Here is a 20749-nt window from a genome sequence, read left to right on the forward strand (position 1 = left end):
CAGTGATAAGTCTAGCAGCATGCAAGAGCTCCTGAGCTTTTAGTCCTTAATGAGAGGTCCCATTGTGAAGCTGCTTTGATGCACTCTCTGCACAGTACAGCTTCATTTAAATGACAATAGATTGTTTAAAAAAGAAAAACAAAATATTTAAAGAGTCCAAACAAACAAATCATTTAAAACCCAAACAAACAAGCACAAACACCCAAACAAACCCAAATATCCCCCAAGCTCTGAAAACAAGTAAGCCAACAAAGTCTCCTTCCATGAAACTCTGTTTCAATCACTTCATTTTATTTCCCTCCTCTTTGGGGAGGAGGGGATTTGTTTCACCAGTAGGTGTATAAATATTGACTTGATTTATTTGGGGGGGGGGGGCTTTTTTTTTTTTTTTTTTTTTTTTTTGAACTGGAAGAACAGACACAACTGGGTCTCTTATTACTTCTTACCCAAACATGGGCAAATACAGTCTTTGTGCCGTGGCTCCAGCTTGGAGAACTTTACCAAATACTATTGCTGTTGAAGTGGGGAAGAGTGCAAGTGTGCAGATATGAAGAGGTGTGTTTACTGGAAGGAAAAAAAAAAAAAAGGCTAATAGCTTTGAAGCAGACTTGGATACTCTTGGTTAACGCACACTGAGTATGTCAGAAGAGACCTTCTCTGTGAAAATGGGCTGTGTTTCTGCTTTATGTGTTAACAATTCAGGCAAGGTATGAAGAAATCGAGCATTGTTCTGCACTAAGTGGCACAGATTCTGTTTCAGTCGGTGCAGATAAAGCCCCAGGAATTGTCTGCTGCACTCCAGAAGATGTATTTGAACTGCAGGTTTAATCAGCAGGGTTTGGGTTTTGGGTTTTTTGGGGTTTTTTTTGTTTTGTTTTGTTTTTTTTTTACACAGAGCTTTACAGCCAGATAAAATGGAAGGATCTGTAATGAACTGTGCATCTGCAGGTTGTGGTGAATAGAAAAGCTGGTTGGGAAATAGATTTACACTCTCTCCTGTAGGAGAGGCTGCTGCCAGCTGCATGGTAAACTAATAACTGTTCACTGGCAGCGCTCAGTGTCTGGAGGTCTTAAACCTCTTTACACATAAGATGATCTATATCACAAGCTTCTCTCTAGAGATGAGAAAATAATGGCACAAAAGCAATGGTTTAAGTTGCTTCAGGTCACTCTGCAGGTCACTGGAGCAGTGAAAACCAAACCCAAGCTCTGCTGAGATCTAGGTTAGCACGTGAGCCTCCAGGCAGGGAAGAGCAGGTGGTTCAGTCTGAGGCAATCCAGGACCAAACAGATGTAAGAAATGAGGTGATACCTCTCTCCATCTAACCAGCCACAGCACTTGTCATCAGAACAGTGATGAACATTTCTGGTTGCAGGAACAGCTGAACACAGTTGCTGAAAGAAACGGTGTCATAGCAGTACATCAGAGCTTAGATTAAAATAAGCAGCTCCCTGATATGATTGGTTTGTATCTCAGAGTTAATTTTGCACTACACAAACCAAATTACAAGGTTCTTTTTGTGTTGATACCTCAGAATTTAGTGGAGTAAAATCTTTTGCTTAACATACACATATGTGTACACACAAGAGGTGTCTCATCTTTGTCACTACTGAAGAAGCTGGTTTAGTGTCATCAGTGAGTCCAGTGCAGGGTGAAGCCCAAGAGATGCTCATCTCAGCTCTCTCTAGTCTCACCCTTCCTTCATTTTGCCCTAGACTTATCATTTCCACTTCGGTGTCCTCCTGACACAAGGCAGGTATGGTTTCCCTTGACCAGAACACTGCTCCTACAGGTCTGCTCAACACCAGCACACAGTTATCTTTCCCACAGCAGCTGGAGCTGACAACGTGCCAAAAGCTCTCAGTTCCAAAACAAAAAATCCATCTTGTTTTACTTGTTGAAAACTTGTCCTTTTTGTTTTAAACAGTATTGCCTTAGATGCTGGTCATAAAGAAAAGTTGTTTTGATGTTTTCTGAGCTGTTCTTCCTTTTCCCTCCCCACCGAAACTACTTAGAATCTGACCCAGGCTTAATTTCTGTCTGTCTTGCACAAAATCTTTGTACTAGGCATTTGCATTGTAACATTCTGTCTCTTGAAGGCCAAAATCTTGCACTTTTTTCTGCCTCCCTTTTGAACTCAGCCTTGAGGCTTGCTGGCTGCGAGCTCCAGCTGCCATATGCATCACATCCGTGCATTTAGGCACGTGCACCTACAGAGCAAGCTGCATCTCTGAGAGGACTTCATATGACTTGGTGGTCAATACCTTCCAATGTTTGGTGCTTGCAGCTACCTAACCATTGCCCAACATGCTCAGAGCAGGTCAGGCTCATTGCTGCTACCTGCATCAATTCTGTGTTCATGTGCAGGGTCTGATCCACTGATGCAGGCACCAGTGCTACTGGGGATATCCAGAAAGCTGACAGACCGTGCTGGAAATGGACAACGCTGCCTAAGCATTGTCTACGTGTGTCTGGCAAACTTCAGACTTAAATTTTACACACTGGTTTGTGCTTCCTGCTGTAGTAATGTGCTGTCCTAGTAGCAACCACAGTGGCAGTTGTCCCCTAGTATGTAGGAAATGTTTTAGATCACCAGGTAGTTTTGCATACAGGTGCAACGTCTGTCTTTGCCACGGGAAAAGAGGCTCTCAGGGTGGTTCTGTTTCATGAAGAAAAGATGTGCTATTTCTTTAGAGAAAGATCATGTTACCTGTTCTCACCCAGGATAGTGTACATCCATCTCCTCTATCTGAACAGGGTCCTTTGGCACAGCAGTGGGAAAAGCATTTCTGCTCACTGATGCGTTACTGCATTTAACCAGCAAACCTCCAGGCTGGAAGAACTGCTGCTCTGTGTGCAGCAGCCCAGTGGGGATTTTGATGGTGGATTGTTGTTTTTTTTTTAACTTCCATGATAAAAGGGGGGAAATTGGCCTTGAACTTCTACTGTGCAGTTCAAACTCTAGCACAAGATCACCACGCTATGCCAAGGACAGCAGAACAGCCTGGTTTGCTTTGAGATTGGAGGCCACACTCAAATCTGCTCAGTATTGTTGACTTCCTTGTGTTTTCTAGTAGCACCAATGACTGAATGAGTCCTAAACCAGGAATTCACTGACTGCAGCTCAGGAACAGATTGAAAAACAGAGAAAATAAAGTGATGTTTGCAAAACCAGGCAGCCTTTGCCTGATATCTTAAAGACAACCAAGCTTTAGGAGCCATAATCCTGTCAAAGCATGCTGATGGGTGACTCCATCGTGTCTTACCTGTCAGCTCAACACTGCTTGTTTCTAACACTTTACAGCCCATCCTGTAAGACTCCAGCTCTCAAAATATCTAAATAGAAGTGTGTGACAGAGTTGTAATCAGCAGGCAGCATTTCCTTGGGAAGGGTGGGCCTGGACTTGTGTCACTGCATTGTGTTTCCTTTCATTCCAATGGCAAAAGGCTGCATTTAATGATTAACAGCCAGCCCTGCCTCTCGGCTGGCTGGGCAGCCCGGTGTGATAGGGTGTAGCTGGAAAGCAGAGAAAGATCAGTGCCTGCCAGCCACGGCATCCCCACGGCACTGGTCAAGAGACAAAAGCCTTTAGTGTTCTCAAAAGGAATTTAAAACATTTTACATCAAACGGCTGCAGAAGTTCAAACATGTCACCGCTGGCCTGCGGCACGGGACAGGATGGAGTTTGTCAGAAAGGCTGCAGAGAGGGGGGAAATAGCACTTTTGGGCACTAACTTTGGTTACTTATCTGATTTTGAGCTTTCCCTACGTCTCCTGTAAAATGAATACTCTCCATAGCATACTGGGAACAAGAATTATAGAATTGCCTGGTTGGAAAAGGCCTTAAGACCATTGAGTCCAACCATAACCCAGCATCTCTCTGCACACAACTGTTACACCGTCTCCCCAGGCTCCTTATCCAAATCTCTTTTAAACACCTCCAGGGATGGTGACTTCCCTGGACAGCCTGTTCCAGTGCCCAATGACCCTTTCAGTGAATACATTTTTCATCATAACTAATCTAAGCCTCCTCTGGTGAAACTTGAGGCCATTTCCTCTTCTCCTGTCACTTGTCACATGGGAGAATAGGCTGTCCTCCACCTGGCTCTAACCTCCTTTCAGGAAGCTGTAGAGAAGATCTCCCTTCAGCCTCTTCTTCTGCAAGCTGAACAACCCCCAATTCCATATAGCTGTGTCCTCCTGTGATGGCAGGGACTGTCACACCTTCATGGCAGTGGCACTTCTCATAGGGTAGGTTCCACTTCCCTATGGATCTAGCAACTCTGTCTTCATTAAGTCTATTGTTCTACCACCCAATGACACCCCCATTCCTGGAACGGGAATCAGGGAAAAAGGAAAGGAGACCTGTGGGTCAAAATGAGAATAGGTTTAATAAAATAATAATTAAACCTAATATTAATAGAAAGAACAGCAAGTTACACTCAGCCCATGCAGTGGTCGTGAGCTGCACGCTCCCAGCAGTGAATGATGGATGTCAGGTACTGTGGGCACCACAGCTGCAGTGAAAACATGATGGTCACAATACAGAGGAGAGCAGACCTCCAGGGATGGTCACCATTAGAAGAGACTGTCCCCAGAAAAGTTTTTAATTAGCAGTGAGCATGATGTTTATGGTATGGAATACTTCTGATGTCCAGTATGTGAGCTGCCCTGGCTTTCACCTCTCCTGGCTTTAGCACCTGGCTTTAGCACCTGGCTGACTCAAAACTGCTAAAAAAGACCTTGACCACTGTGGAGACCCACGCAGCATGGCTGGCCACAAACAAACCCCAAGTGTCTTCTCAGCTTTGTTCTTGCTGAATTGGGTACTGCAGTCTTCTCAAACATGCTGCTTTCCTGAAGAGAAAATCAATTCCATGATTCTGTCCCAGCAAAGCCAGGACAGACTCTTAGCCAGGTACCAAGTTTAGACACTCCCAATGCAGGCTGGGTGCAGATCCCCAGCCCAGAGGGGAGTGAAAGGCTCTTTATCCCATCTCTCCTTCACATGTTTGTTTGATCCCTCCCACAAGTTTTTCCGGTGCCTTGGGTTTCAGGCTGCCTGTGCCTTCTGCCTGGTCAAGCCACAGTTTAAACATGAATAGGGCATTTATCTAAATATATCCAAACCTATCCCTGTAATTCCTTGTGAGTTCTGGGGGCAGTGAGTGAGCTGGGATACTTTTCTGACTTGTGAAAAAGGTAAAAATGATTGAACTGTAATTCAGTGTTGTCCCTCAGGCCAAGCCAAGCTGGGAGGGCAAGGCTGGGTTAGTGTCTGGGATCCCTTGGGGCCATGAAGCTGGGCACTGAGTCATGTAGCCCAGCTGTAAGGTGTGCTTGCCATGGCTCCTAGATGCCTTCATGCTTGGTTTTCCAGGAGGAGCAAAGAGACACATTCATATTAATAAGAGCCTTGATGCTATGGATCCTGAGGAGAGGTGGGTACTGATTCTTCTGGAAACTGGCTAAATATGGGTGAATATTTCAACTGCTGTATTTATCCAGGCAGTAATGACATGCTGCTTTTTTGGAGAGGTGCATTTTGTCAAAAGCAACTGTTCTGGTCCCTGTTCCCAGTGGTGTGTGGTGGCATTTCCTCCTCCCCTGTACTTTTCTTATTTTGGCTAATTAAACTAGAAGAGTCAATTCCAATTCCTTTTTTCACCCCCACCCCCCTCTTTTTTTTTTTTTTCCACTGCTGTGCTGATTTGCTTCAGTTTATTTAGTGTTTTAAAATGGCTTTTATTTAAATTTGGAAAGGAAGAAAAATAAATGTGCTAAATATATTTCTATTCAGATCATATGTTGTGACTTTTCTCTTTTTGAAGAATGAGGTCTAATTTTTGAACCTGAATTCACTTGGCACTGGTCTTGGCTTCAGCAACGTTGGGTTTCCTTTTGTTTGAACTAATTCCCTTTTTTTCCTACTGCTGAGTTACATTTGTGTCTCCATGCTAGCAAAGCTTTTATGCATGTGTTTGGTTTGAAAGTGTTCATCTGAGCACACTTAAGTATGTGCAGAGTGTTTGAGGATGGGGCTCTAAGTGTGCTCTGTGGTGGTCCTTGGCAGAGTGCTGTGGACCCAAAGCATTGCCAGTCCTCACCAGTTAGTTGCCCATACGCATCCCATTTGCTTATGTCTTTACAAAACAATGCAGCACATCTTTTTTCTTTCCATTCTGTCCTTCACTCTGGGAAGCCAGAGCCTTGTTCTTCCCTGGTAGGGTGGGATTTTTGAGGAGGAAGATTATTAGATATTTGGTGTATTTGGAAGAGAGAAAATGCAAAGAGCAGAATAGAAGGTGTATTCAACAGCACAGGAATTCCCACTCTCTTCTTTGCAAAGTATTTTTTTATTAGATTAAAGCTTTTATCTTAAACACTTAGGCTTGGCTTGAATATGTTGCTCACTGAGGAATGTGTGTCTGAGAAACACAGGAAAAAAAAAAAAACAGCTGGGAAAAAACAGCAAAGCAAAGCAGAGATTGTGTGTGATTCCTGACATACTGTGTGCCTACCTTTTGTCCCTGAAGTCCCAGTTCTCAAAGCTGGTCTGGTCATCTGAGCTCCTGGGCCCTGAGATGGTTTTGTCTGTGCAGACCAGTCTCTTAAAGCATCTGGATGTGTAACTTATCTGAACTTCCCTGAAGCTTTTTCTGAGGACAGCAGTCCTTTAGTTATCTACCCCAGCCATAACACTGCTTGTTTTACATTCTTTTGTTGTTGTTCCTTAAAGCTTCATCTGTTGCAGCAAGCGAGGAAACAAAATTCTGATTCTCGACAGCAAAGGTATGAACAAAATCTTATGCCTATAGAAAATGGGAGATGCAAAACCACAGTCCTGGCAAGCATCCACAACTCAAATATACATATAGAGAGAAGCCCTCAGCCTGCATGGTGATAGATGTCATGTGGATGGGAGATCAGATTTTGGTGGAAACCTTAATTTTTGGCCACATTCTGAGGTCAGTTTTCTGAGTAAAACATGCATTGCTGAGTCAGGCCAGTGGATCCTTGAACTTTCTGCTCCAAGGATAGCATCATTCCCCTCTAGCTTCAAGGGTAGGTACTTGGTGGGTCGATGCTGATTCTACTTGTGGCTCTGTTTTTTGCCACGGGAAGTGTGTAAGCTTAATGCTTATATCCAGATTCAAGGTGCTTTAGTTCTGCTTGATCATTCACCCTGCCTTGGGGAATGATCATTGAAGCATAGAATCATTTAGGTTGGAAAAGACCCTTAAGATCACATGGCAAGATACAAAATACCTTTACCTTTGTGGAGCAAGTTCCTGGGGTGGCTCAGATTTGATACCTAGACCCATGCTAGCACCTCAGCCTTGTGCACCTCGCAGGAGCTGTCCCTTGCCTTGTAAAACTTGCTACAGGGAGCTGCAACCTGCCCTCCACCCTGGAGCAACAGCAACCAAATAAGTCTTCACCCTCAGCTCTCACCTCCCTCCTCCAGCTTCATCCCTGCCCCATCCCTCGCCGGTGGGGTGCCCGGGGTGCCCCCCTGTCTGCAGAGCAGCCCTGAACCTGCCCCTCGGAGGCTGGATCTCTGCTCATTAGCTGCTGTTTGCTGAAACCGGATACCTGGAGCACCCCAGCCCGCCGGCGGAGTGCCCTGGCTGCAGCTATTTAAAAGGACAAGGGCAGCCGCACAACTCCCATCTCTTTCACATCCATGTCCCTCCCAGCGCCCGGTCCCAACCTCTCTTCTCTCCTGGATCCTTGCAGCATCCGTGACCCACGAGGGGAGCGACGGCCCGAGGGGGACCTGCCCGAAGCAGCCCTGGGGAAGGATTATCTGTTGAACCTGGGGGAACCTCAGGCTTGCCAGGAGAAGAAAGCCTGGGGTCTCTGGTCCCCGGCACAGGAGACACCTTGAGACTGAAGGAGAAGGAGGGAGGAAGGGGCTTGGGGGTTTGTCGTTTAGGGGTATTGTGGGGTTTGGGTTTTTGTTTTTTTTTTTTAAGTAGAAATTACTATAAGCTGCTGGGACAAATGCACGCAGGGCTGCCAGGACAAGGTGCCTCTCGCTTGCCTGCAAAGTAAGTGCCCGAGGCAGAGACGCTGTGCCAAGGGGAAAGGAGCAGGGCCAAGGGGCACCCGGGGGTGCAGGTACAAGGTGGGAGGTCTCGCTGTGATGGGCTGCCCTCACTTACCTGAGGGGATCTCATAGAGCTCAGGGATTTGCCGCGTCCTGCGGTGGTTGAAAGGGACCTGCTGGACACCGTGGGGTGTGCGCAGTGGCTGGGTCCCAGCTTGGTGGGATTCTGCAAGAGCTGGGAGAGGACAGGGCACAAGGGTGCAGGTTTTATCCACATACAAAAGCTCTCTCTCCTGGTGGAGCTGGCTAAATGGACTTGGGATCTGATTTGCTCTGGTGGACCTTGCATGAGAAAACCCATGCCCCTTTCCCTGCCCTCCAGGCTGCAGCTTCTTCCACCACTTGGTGCCAGGAGGAGGGGGGGTCTGGTAAAGCCCCGCACCCAGTCCTCTGTGGAAGCAAGGCAGGGCAAGGAGAGGAGCAGGGACCCAGGGAGGCTTTTCTGCAAGCCTGAGCCCCCTCCACAGGCCCCCAATGCTCCCCACCAAACGCTGAGCCCAGGGGAAAAGCTGCGTCAAGTACCTCATAACATAGGTCCTTCGCCAGTCTGTGGTGAGGTGGGTCCAAGCCAGTCTGGGCAGAGGGCTCATGGCTCCTGGCAGGTGAGAGCAAAGTAGAAAAGACCTCCATCAGCAGCCTCCAGGGGCCTATGCATGTCCTCCATGGAACCTGGAAGGGATCTTTGGTTGCTTCTCAGCAGCTCTTTTGGCCGAAATAGTTTCCTTTTTTTTTTTTTTTTAATTATTTATTTACTTTGTATTATTTTTTGTAAGTGCTTCGGTGTTACAGAGGAGGGCAGCAGAGAGAGGCAGCAGGGACATCCTTAAATAATTTTCATTTCTCGAAATCTGCCTTTTCCTCTTCTCTGTAAGTCTAGAGGAGAGGTCCTTGGAGGGGTGGGAGGCACATCTGCACTGCAAATAAAAATAATAATTACAACCAACAACCAACCAACAACCACAAAGTAACAGCTAAGAAAAAAAAAACCAAACACTTTCAATCAAGGATTTTGGAAATCAGAGATCACAGAAATTGTGCTATTAATAAGGAGGAGGAAAAAAAAAAAAAAGGAGAGGCAAGAAATCCAGCGACCATGGGCCAGCCTGGCTTCCTAGCGTGTACTTTCTGTTCTCTCTCCTTTTTCCCAAGGTAATTGCAGTCTGCCGAGAGGGAGTTAAATGGGATTAAAAGATCTGTGTAAGCAAAAGGACCCAGAAGAGAAGGAGGAAGGAGTGAGCCGTTCGGGCCAGGGGGTGTCTTTGACACGGCTGAGCCCCTTAGAGAGGCAGAGAGCTGAGCTCCTGGGAAGGATGTACCCACAAACCAGCCTGTCCCTCTTTTTCTGATGGATTGCCGCAAAAATTGCCCGAAAGAGACAATGCACTAAACGTGATGGAGCCGGAATCAGAGCCGGTCTCCAGACTCAGAGCTGCAGCAGGCAGGGGGTGAGTACAAAGTCCGACTTCTCCCGGCGCTGGGGAAGGGCATCCCGGGCGGGGATGGGGGTGCCCGGGGAGCCGGGGGATCCCGGGAGGGCTGCGGGAGGGGAGAGCCGGCCCGAGAGGGGAACTCCGCTCCCGGGTGGTTGGGGATGGGGTGGAGGGAAGACATTCCTTCTGCCAGGGGATGATGTGAAAACTCCTGGGCTTGCAGAGGAGAATGGGCTGAGAGAGAAGGGAGGCCACGCTGCAGCAGGAGGATGGGAATGGTGTTGGGGTGTGCAGAAAGCGGATGAGAGCTGGGGTCTCGGAGTCGGGAAGCGGGGGAGGAGCCCCCCGACCCCCCCGTTCCCATGCACCCGGGGAAGAAGCTCCCAGCCCGGGAACTGCTCCGGGGGAGGGGGTGGGGGGGTGCCGGTGTTGCACCCAGGCGAGATGCAGCAACGGGCAATTGCAGTCCCCCCCCCCAACCCTGCACACCTGCAATCTTCCCGGGCAGGGGGGGAGAGTCCCAAATCCTTCCTGGGAGTAGGGGAGAAATGCCACTCCCTGCTCCTGTCCCGCAGGATCGTGGGGGCACGAGTACCCGGAGCTGGCCACCGCGGTCCTCAGGCAGTGGAGAGCCATGGGGAGGGCTGAGCTGGGGCAGCGGCTGGCGGGTGCCGGGTGGCATGTCCCTCATGTGCTCAGCGTCCGCACCCGCGCACAAATACCTCTTGCTATCTATCTATGTTTAGAGACAAAAAATCAGACACCCTGCCCGTCCTCCTTCTCACACAGCTGGGATCTGCTTGCACTGTTTTCGTTGTTAAATGTGTTGTCGTTGCTGTTATTATTATTTTCCCGGGGACTAGCAAAGGGTTAATCCCTCTGGTTGCGTTGTCGGATGTAATGATGATTTACCGACACTCCCTTGGAAAGACTGGGATTCTTCTGCCTGGCAGTTTGAAAAAGTTGTGTACAGGATCCCTCTGCTCCTGCCGGCCTCGGCTGGACTGTGAGATGGGGTGAAAGGGTGGAAAGCGGGTGAGGGGATCTGGGGGCAGGGCCCCTTCACCCTGAGGGTCACCCCGCTCCGGCAGCTGCTCCTAGAGCGCAGTGCCTGGCCAGGGATGAACGTGCAGCTCCTTTGTGGGCTCAGCGCACGCTCTGCTCTGTGTCAGCCTGTGAAGCTCTGTGCAGAGACCAGAACCTCTCCCGAGGGCTGCAACCAGCTCCCCTTGAGGAGTTTTGCCTGTGCTTCTATACTCACAAGGACTGAATTTCAGTGCTCAAAGGATATTTTTTTTTCTTTTTCTTTTTTTTTTTTTTTTTTTTTTTTTTTGCCTAGATGTGGCTGTAGCATGTCTGGAGATACTGGTAACTAGAGTGCCTCCCAGCTGCACTGTTTTAGTGTTGGTTATGGTCTGGAGTGAACTGCCTGCTTGAGACCGTGTGACGGTGATTGCTCCCCTTTGGGCTTCACCATTTGTGACAGTCTTTGAAAGACTCCTTTCAAAGATGGAGAGCATTGAGGTGACGGGAGGGGCCCGATGCTGGGAAGATAATTGGCATGAGGCACAGCTGCCACACAGAGCACCTACTTGACTCACTCCCACGATGGAGAAGTTGACCACAGTCACGGTACAAATAAGGACAGGGAGATCCTGCTCCAATCCCAGGGCAAACGGGATGCTGCTTGAAGACAGGGTTAGGAAATGGGGACCCAGGAGAAGGCAGTGTGGCCGCCTGCTCACAGAGGTCTGTATCTGGTTTTGAATCTCGGTGTCCCAGGCTAGCGCTGTGCAGGGCTGCACAAGGTTTGAGTGCGGCTGTGCCACGGGAAGTCTGTGGTTGGTCTTTTCTGGTGACTCGGAATATGTGTGCCTTTTGTTCCCAGGATCTGCTCTGGCTTAGCTACCTCGCCAATGTGCTGCTGCTACGTCCCCTCCTCAGCAGAGGTCGCTTGCTCCCCTTCACATTATCTCCCGATGGGCTTTCTGCGGCTGGGTTTTGATGTGCTTGGCAGAGCTGAGTGCTGTGCATCTCACCATTCCCACAGCTGGATGTTCCTCTTGAGGCTGTTAGTTTTGGAGAGAGTCCTCTGAGCCCAGATCTGGCTTGTGCCTGGGCTCACTAAGCCACCCTTGTGCCGCCGTCTTCCTAGGGGTGGGTGCGGGTTGTGCTTCCCGAAGGCAGCTTGTAATGGGAAGGTACTGGTGTACTACCACGTGGCACTGGAGGTCCTGCTTGTCCCAGCACTCCTGCAGCATCCTCAGGAGGAGGAGCTGCCAGACATGCAGGAGAGACCCATAGATGGGAGTGGGAGGGCTGGCTCACCAGGGAAGGAGAAGCAGTTGCAGAATGTGTTGAAGCTTTGTCCTGGCTCGAGCAGCTACAGCTTGTAAAACCAGAACACAAAGTTTTACAGGCTCTGCAAGCCTAAAATGCCTCTCTTGATCATTACCATTGATGCATTTTTAGTGAGCACAGGCTTACTAAACCAAAGACGAAGGTTTTACATTCAGCTGTGAACTGAGCATGTGTCAAGACCTTAGCACTTGTGCTCTTCAGTTGTCATTGTGCCACCTTGGCCCCTTCCAGCCCCAGTGCACCATGCTGCCCATGAAGGCAGCTGATGTTCTGGAGGCTTCTGATGGGTGCCTCGTTGCTGTTACAGCTCTGGGTTGTTGGTGTAATGCTACTCAGGGGCTGCCTGGCCCACGTGCTGGATGACAAAGAGGCACACAGGTGGTACAGCACCCACCTGGCACTGCCAAGGTGGGTCAGCCCCTGAAACGGGCTAAAGAAAGGTATGGCTCCTGTTTCAAGAGGAAAAGACCATTGGATGCAAGGTGGAAGGGTGATCTGAGAAGAAATTATGGCACAGCTGGACAAATACAGTAGGCAGGCAAATGAGTGCTAGGTGCATAGCATAAAAAGGAGGCAATTACATAGCCTCTTGGAGCTGTGTCCCAGGAGGGGACAGTGCCACAGCCACAGTACAAGTTGAAGTCCAGAGTCCAGGTCTCCCATCTACTGCTGCCTCGATGTATCTCTGAGCATGTCCTTTTAATAAAGCTCTAGCTCCATCCCCATCCTGCAGTGGGTTGAGGGGATAAAATTTTTATTGCTTGAAAACAGTTTTTATGGAGGTTATGCTATGGATCAAGGGTTGCTCAGGACTTGAGGTGAGGGGGTTGCAGGAAACCTCTGAATAGAGACAGGCACAGGGGTTATTTTTTTATCTTTTTCAATTTGTTGGGGACATAAGTAGAAATGATGAACTCTTACTGAAGTGCAAATGGAAACAAGGGGAAGTTTTGTAAGGGCTCTGCCAAACCCCATTCACAAAATGAAGGAACGCAAAGGCATTTGTTGGAAAGGCAAAAAACCCCCAAGAGTTAGATGACAGATCATACTTAGCACTTCTGTTTGTTGAGGGCTCTGGTTACTAACTGAGAGCACAAAGGCAAGGGCCAGTACTTGAATGCTGTCACTTCAAACAGCAGCAAACTCAATAATCCAGACAAACAGGGGTGGTGACCAAAGAGGAGACCAAGCGATGGGTTGTCAAGAAAGATTCCCTATTGTAGGATATTTCTGAGAGGGTATTATAGCAATGTCAGTCAGTCTTGGATCCAGCAGGTGAGGAAGTAGGTTGTCACCACCAGCAGCTCAGCGGAGCTGGTGAGCTCAGAGCCAGCTTTGTGCAACAAAAGCATGAGCTCTAGTTCCCAATTAGGAGGACAAGGACCAGTGATTTGAAACCCATCAGCCATTTGTCTGCAGATGACAGAACCTGAAAGAGCAAGGTGTAAGGTGTCTGCAGGAGAAAGGATTTGCCACACTAACACTTCATCTGTGGACTGCAGATCTGCATTCTCTCTGGGAGAAATCCTGAGAGGAGCTATAGTTGCTGAGGGAGCAAACACCAGGCCTTTCACATCTAGACCTTGGCTGATATGCAGTCTTTTAAGAGTAGAAAGCTTCTTTGCAGTCCTTGAGACCAGCTCCTGTAGCACTGCCAGAAGCTGAGGTCCATCCCCTTTGTGAACAGAGTTCTTCCCATTCATCAGGCCCTAGTGGGTTGTTCCTCTCTGCCAAGGGCCTCCTTCAAAGGAAACAGCAGCTACTTCTGGACCACAGTTGCCAAAGTGAGATAGAGTCTGAGACAGACCTCTACAGGCACAGCACTGAGGACATTTTCATCCTGAATGAAGATTAGATTTGTCAGAAATGGTGCCACAGAAACCATGGGAATCTCTGGATATGCACACACACCCCAAACTCTGGGGCAAGGTGTAGGGGGATTCAGACATTCCTGTTCAGGATCACTCCAAGGAGGGGCTGAAGTATGGTCTGGAGAGTTTTCCATCCAAGGGAGTTTCCCTATTTGGGCTGCTGGAGTCTCCAGTAATAATGGTGGGACCCTCTGCTCAGAGTATGGTAAAGCTCAGGCAGCCAGCCAGACCCCACTTCATCTTCTCCATTACAGCTGCATGTGCACTGAGTTTCTGGTTGTCATCTGAAAAATCTGTTTTGATCAACCTGTGCCTAGGAGCAGTGGGTTGGATACTGAAATGGGTTTTGTACTTGATGCTGGATGGTATTTAAAGTTCATATTATTTCAGTCATCTCAGAGATTCTCCCCTTAGCATGCTGGGGTGTGCAGCAGGGCCTGCATACATCAGACAAAGCCTTTGTGTGTGGAGGTGTGCATTGATAGCTGCTTTATACTGCAGAAAAGGGCCAGCAAAGGTCTATGCAGGGTTGATACAGGGTCGTCTCCATAACTGTATGTTCCCATTGATCTCTGCAGAAACCATAGGTGACAGAAGAAATATCACAGTTTCCATAAGCCCTGAAAAGAGACCAGATGTCTGCTCTGCAAAGGATGGTACTAGTACAAAATAAGATTTCTACCCCAAAAAAGCTGGGAGTGGAATCAATGTCACAGTGCAATTTAAAGCCTCAGTATGTAGGTTGTGATTTTTTGGTTCCTGTTGACTATCAAAACTGCTTGGGAGTCTTATAAAATTATATCACCTCCAGTTATGTGCAAAGGATCTTAAGCAGCATAAACATTTTCTGCTTTTAAGATACACTGCCTGACCTACAGCTAGAAATGCAAATTTGCCTTTCTTGGAAAGCAATTTTCAGCATCCAGCTGACTTTATGGTCTTTCAGACAGGAAAAAAATGCACCTGAATGGAAGGGGGGAGGGGGAATCGTTTTTCCACACTGCAATAATGTTTGCAGTTTCAAAAACATTTCCCCACTGTAAATGAAAGAGAAAACAACAACAAAGTTAAAAAAACCTGCTGCTTTGAGCCCTTGTAACAATTTCTTCAGCTTTAATCCATCAAATAAGCAAAAAAGGTGATCTTAAAGGTTTTTTCCAACCAGCAATTCTGTGATTCTAAGATGTCAAAATCATTTGGTCTTTTTTTTTTTTTTTTTAAGGTAGGGACAGACCTTTTAATCTAAAAAAGCTGAAATCCTTCCAACCAGTTCCAGAAATTGTGGAGAGTTAGCTGAATCCACTGTTTTACAGTGGATTTAAATAACTGTTTTACAGAGTGCTTCAAGCTTCATCAAGCTTGCACTTTTTTGAGGCTAGTTCCTGACTAAGTCTACCCTAGAGGCTATTGTCTCAGTGTTGTCCTTAGTTCAGGGTAGTGCTTTGTTCAAAAGGTTGTCAGGTAAGAACCAATATGGTCAGCAGAAGTTTTCCTTTCCTTTTGCTCTTGAGGTTGCCACCTTGAACATGACATTTCTGGGGCTATCACACACCACACAAGCTATGAAGTGAGAACTCTTTAGCCTCCAAGACACAGCTTGCCACTCTTAGCACTCTGATCTTTCAATGCTCAGTAAGAAGACAGCAAATGAGTCTGGAAGCTGAAAACCCAAAGCACAATTTTGTAACTGTAAGCTAACTGGAAGTTGTGATTTCATCAGGTCTCTGAATTGCTGCCTACAACCATGTGCAGGGACCTGCTCTCTGTCCTGAAGCCTCAGAAGAAACACGGCCTAGAGCTTCTGGTTACTTTTTGTAGGAACTCCCAAGGATGTTTATTCTTGGCTGCTACCTGTGTGCATATGGTCCTCACTGAGAAGATGCTAAAATCACCATGAAGTCTGAGTAGTGTTAATACCGGTCACTGTGATCCTCTGTCCCTCTCTGCTGTCCTTTGCCTTGCACTTTTGGCACTGGTTAGTCCCCACAAACTGATCACAGAAGTTCACAAAAAGTACCAAAGCAAAATTAGTCAGTAGCTTCAGTTTGTTATAAAGGGAATTTGTAAGAACTAGAAAAGTTTTAGGGTTCCCACGAACTTACATCACCTGTGGTTAGGGGCATTGCTTCACCTAGTGACTATAGCAGCGGGGTTCTCATTCTGGTATCCACAGGCTCTGTGCAGTACAAGAAATAACTGCCTTTAGTGGGGACTATTTCTATAGAGTCTTTGTGGAAATTGCTGGTTGTGGAAAGAAGCTGAGATAAAGGCAAGGTGGGTTTGATAGCTCTATATAAGGAGAAAAATCTTCCTTTACTATTGCTGCTCAAGCTGCTTATGCAATCCTGTCACTGCGGAATTGTAACGGAAAAAGAGTCTGCATTATAAACCCCCACAATAATTAACAGCCCCATCAGTCACAGGTCTGCCATTTGGAAGCCACTTTTGCTTTTTCCATTAAGTTGGTGAATTTTGCCAAAGTGTTTTTCTTCAGTGTTTTGGCACTGGGCCCCACTCTCGGCTCTTATGGTATTGGCTGTGCAAGGGGTCCAGGAGCTTGGCTGAGGCCAGCTGGATCCCACACTGCACATTCGTCTCCTTTATAGCCCTGTCAGTGTCACTGGAATGAAATTACGTGCTGCATTTTCCCCTAAGGCTTGTTTCCCTCACTGTGTTGGTCAATAGGAATTTTGGAAGCAAATTTGGGCTATGAAGGTACCCTGCAGAAAAAAGAGATGGACTTCAGATAGGTTCGCTGTACACACCAGTATTTGTGCATAGTGGTACAAACCTGATCCTCATGAGGGAAAAGGTTCTTAATGCTTGGGACTCCTGCTGCCCTTGGTGTTCATGCTCATCTTCCCATGCTCTCATGAGGCAGGTAAACCCAGCTGATGATCCCCAGCAAGGTCTTTGTTCCATGCATGCAAGGAATTGTGTCTGCATCTTAAAACTCCCGTGTTCTCTGGTGATCTGCACAGCGATGCAGGTCTTTCCATGAAATGAATTTTAGCCTCTTTTAAGTCATAAAAAGACTTGTGGCCATGAAGAATCTTCATGTTCTCCTCCCCTTCCTACATCCCTTGAATGAAATGGGGCAATAGCTCTCCTTGGTCTCAGCAGCATCTTCAGCCCAGCATTGTGTTCTGTGGGATGAAACGGGGAGAAAACAACCAAGTGTCCCCAGCTCGAAATTTCTTGAACCTGGTGAGGATTTGTTGGTTAGCATGTGGCCAGCTACAGGACATGCTGAGAGAATACCTCAGTTCCAAGCTATTCCAAGCTGTGGTTTCTTCATGCATAAACTAAAGCTGCCCCAGAGCTCCTGAAATGTGCAGCCCAGTGTCAGGGTAATGGAAACAGCACAGAGTGATGTGGTTCATCTTATTTGTTTCCCGAGCGATGCAGGGCTGCTCCAGTATTTTATCCCTTCAGGCTTAAAATAACAGTGGCTGGATTCCTGCACGGAGTTTTACATTGAAGGCCAGGTTGAAGGCCAGGTTTCCCCACTCATGTGTAAATCACTGCGGCTTCATTTTAGCTGTGGGAGAGGGTCTCCTGCACTGGGTGAGGATCTGGCCCAGGATAATACATTCTCTCAGAGGATGCTTTCTTGTGCTAAATCTGTGGCTCGATGGCAGGAGAAGAGTGGTCTCTAATCCCATTTGATAAATGATTTGTCTTTGCCAGATCCAAAGAGAGGAGCAAGCTGCACTTTGGCATTGCTTTGCATATCCCAGCGTTTGCACTGACTGAAGTGAAGAACAACCTGTGGATGCCCCACACTGCATTCTTCTGGCTGAGGGCTTTCTGTAGCTTACATTTTGCCTCTTTTTCTCTAGCATCTCTTGCTGATCAAAGCTGCTAAACACCATCTCTACAAAAGGAGGGATTTCAATCTTCAGACTTTCCACTGAGGGTTTTAAGTGAGCTTACCCAAGGACTTTCCTGTGTTCATTGTTTGGCTACAAATCAAGGATGTTGGTGGGTTAAGGGGGGGATTCAGCTACCTTTCTGGTAAAAGTTTTCCTCTCTGCTGCTGTTTTCAGTGGCACTTCAAGGCTTGAAGCTGAGCCAACTGAAAGGTTTGTTCATTTCCCTCTCCATCATGAAAGGGTCTGGAGAGCCACTGCACTTGGGAGTCTGCAGCTCTCACATGTTCTAAAATTTCCTGCTCTACCAAGCTAATGAAAAAGTCATTAGTGGCAACAGCATGGGGTGCTGAGTGGGTAGAAGCTGCCACCATCTTTGCATCAGGGTGTAAAAGGAGGAATAGAGCCATGTAAGATTTTGTATCTTTAGAATATGTTTATGTAGGAAAGCATAAGAACTCTGAATTTGTTTGCTGAGATCCTGGTGTCATGTCACTGCATGTCAGATCATTTCCTATCCTCACAGGCATATTCTCCTGGCATGTCTTTTGACCTTCCAATTTTGAATTATTTCTCCATGCTCTTGTATTTCTGATGTTCTGTCCTAGACAGGGTAAGTGCCAAAGAGTAGCAGTAGTAAAGGAACTGCTGACCTGGCACTGATGACCCTGCATCTCAAAACACTAGTCTGGTCCTTGTTCAAGGCTTGATCAGCACCTCCTAAAACCAGTGGGAAAACCTTCCACTAGTTTCAGTGGCTTTTAGATGACTTTAAAGTAGCAAAGTGAGATCTCAGTCAGAAGTGAGCGCTGCTCTGCTGAGTGTCCATTCTTCATTTCCCAGAGACACACGGACACTGCCACTGGCTTCACTGGACTTGTGATCAAGAAGACCCTTAATGGGGAAGGGGACAAGCTTTTGTCAATGGTGTTGTAGAAACTCATCTTTTTTTTTTTTTTTCTTTTCTTTTCTTCCAATTGTAGGGGATTCTGCTTTCTCTGGACTGTATTATGTTTTACCTGGTTCCTGGGATTCACACAGGGAAATTCTGAAGGTAAATTACACTTCTTTTTTTTTTTTTTTTTTCTCTCTCTCCCCTTTCAAGAAAAGCAGAAGCCAAGTGCTTTAATGTCAGTTAAGAACCATAATTTAGTAATAGCTGAGCCTAGTGCACAGAATTAAATGCATTTATTGATGATCACTGCAGAACTGATGGTATAGATGACGCAGTTAACAGCTGGCAAAAGGACCAATTTTTAACAGGTGATTATGTGCCCCACAGGAGTTCCAAAAGTGCTTGTCTGTCTGGTGCAGCTGGTGGGAATGAAGCACTTTGTGTCTAAAATGTCACTGGCATCTACCTGCACTTGCTAGGACTTAACTGCTTTTGGAAAGTGCCCCTTGAGGCTGGGGCATTAAGGAATTAAGTGGCTCTGGCAGACTGGTTTTTCCTTGACTTGAATGCAACCTGATTGTGCCTGTGCAGGTACACAGGACATGGTGCACACAGAAATGATGTGAGTTTTAAAAGTAAAAGCAAATTTAAAGAAGAAAAATTCTACAGAGGTGGATAGCCAGCTAAATATGAGCCAGCTGTGTGCCCAGGTGGCCAAGAAGGCAAACAGCATCCTGGTCTGTATCAGCAATAGTGTGGCCAGCAGGACCACAGCAGGGATCATCCCCTAGTACTGGGCACTGGTGAGGTCACACTTCAAATACTGGATTCAGTTTTGGGTCCTCACTACAAAGACATTGAGGTGTTGGAGTGTGCCCAAAGAAGGGCACCAAAGCTGGTGAAGCATCTAGAGCACGAGTCTGGTGAGGAGCAGCTGAGGGAACTGGGATTGTTTAGCTTGGAGAAAAGGAGGCTCAGGGGAGACCTTATTGCTCTCTATAACTTCCTGAAAGGTGGTTGTAGCGAGGTGGGCATTGGTCTCTTCTCTCAAATAACAAGCAATAGGCCAAAAGGCAATAGCCTAAGTTGTGCTAAGGGAGATTTAGGTTGGACACGAGTAAAAATTTCTTCCCCAAAAGGGTTGTCAAGCCCTGGAACAGGCTGCCCAGGATAATGGTGGAGTCCCCATCCCTGTAGGGATTGAAAAGCCATGTAGGTGTGGTGCTGAGTGACATGGTTTAATGGTGACCTGGCAGTGCTGGCTTAAGAGTTGGATCTGATGATCTTAAAGGTCTCTTCCAACATAAATAATGTCTATGATATTAGAATGCCTACATCTGGCTCAGTCCCTGTGCAGCAGGGAAAGTATTCTGTAGTGATTATGCACTTTCAGCCTGTCTTTACACCCCTTCTCTTAGCATCCCCTCCCAGTGCTGATGGGAGCAGGACAAAAGGTTGGGATATAATAATGACTGACCTCACAAGAGGAGAGAGAAATCTTCAGTCAACAAAAATAAAAGTAAACTCCTCTTGTACAGTTAGTAGTGGGAGCCAAGCATCTCTGCAACATCTGTTTGTAAAGGAGCCATCTCATCTTAAAATAGCAACACCTCTTCCACATGGCAGCTTTACAGGGGTATATGCTGGAACTGAAGAGCTTCCTCTGCAATCAGTAGACAACAATAAGTGGACTAGCAGGCTCCAGGGCTCTCCTTTCAGTCTCCAAAACATGAAGGAAAACTAGAAAGTTGGTCAATGCTCAACTGTCAGGCAGCCCATGGAGCACTTTTTACAGGAGGGGAAAAAAAAAAAAAAAAGAAAACACATCCCTGCCATCAGCAATTTTGAAAAATGTAATATTTTCCAAATTCTGCTTCAGTGCAGAAGAGGTGAACATCTGGCTGAATTACTTAGTCAAGCAGTTTTCAGAGCAAGTTTTATGTCAGCTCATAAAGAGGCAGAACAAATACTGTGTGTTGGCGTCTCCTTTTTGTGTTTTTTAAAGCAGATTTTAATATGCTGTTGAGATTCATCTCTATCCATCATTACTCCTATGGTAATTATGGGATAGCACCATGTCTTTTTTTGATTGTTACCATCAATCTCAAGGAAAAATCTTTCACTTTGCTCTTTTTGCATTACCTTAGTGTAGTGGATAACTCCTCTCTGAGATACCTTCTCAATGATAGAGGAATATTTTTAATC

General features: G+C 46.9%; 1 protein-coding gene across 1 annotated transcript in view; it reads left to right on the forward strand.

The window, feature by feature from the left end:
* Window positions 1-9507: 9507 nt before the first annotated feature.
* The window catches only part of COL27A1 (collagen type XXVII alpha 1 chain), a 159109-nt gene continuing 147867 nt past the window's right edge, over window positions 9508-20749 (forward strand). Inside the window, exons 1-2 of the mRNA XM_054393343.1 lie at window positions 9508-9560; window positions 18633-18703. Of these exons, the coding sequence (XP_054249318.1) occupies window positions 9508-9560; window positions 18633-18703 (124 nt within the window). The remainder of the gene's footprint in view (window positions 9561-18632; window positions 18704-20749) is intronic.

This window comes from Indicator indicator, chromosome 28 (assembly GCF_027791375.1).
Source record: "Indicator indicator isolate 239-I01 chromosome 28, UM_Iind_1.1, whole genome shotgun sequence".
NCBI classification, from domain to species: domain Eukaryota; kingdom Metazoa; phylum Chordata; class Aves; order Piciformes; family Indicatoridae; genus Indicator; species Indicator indicator.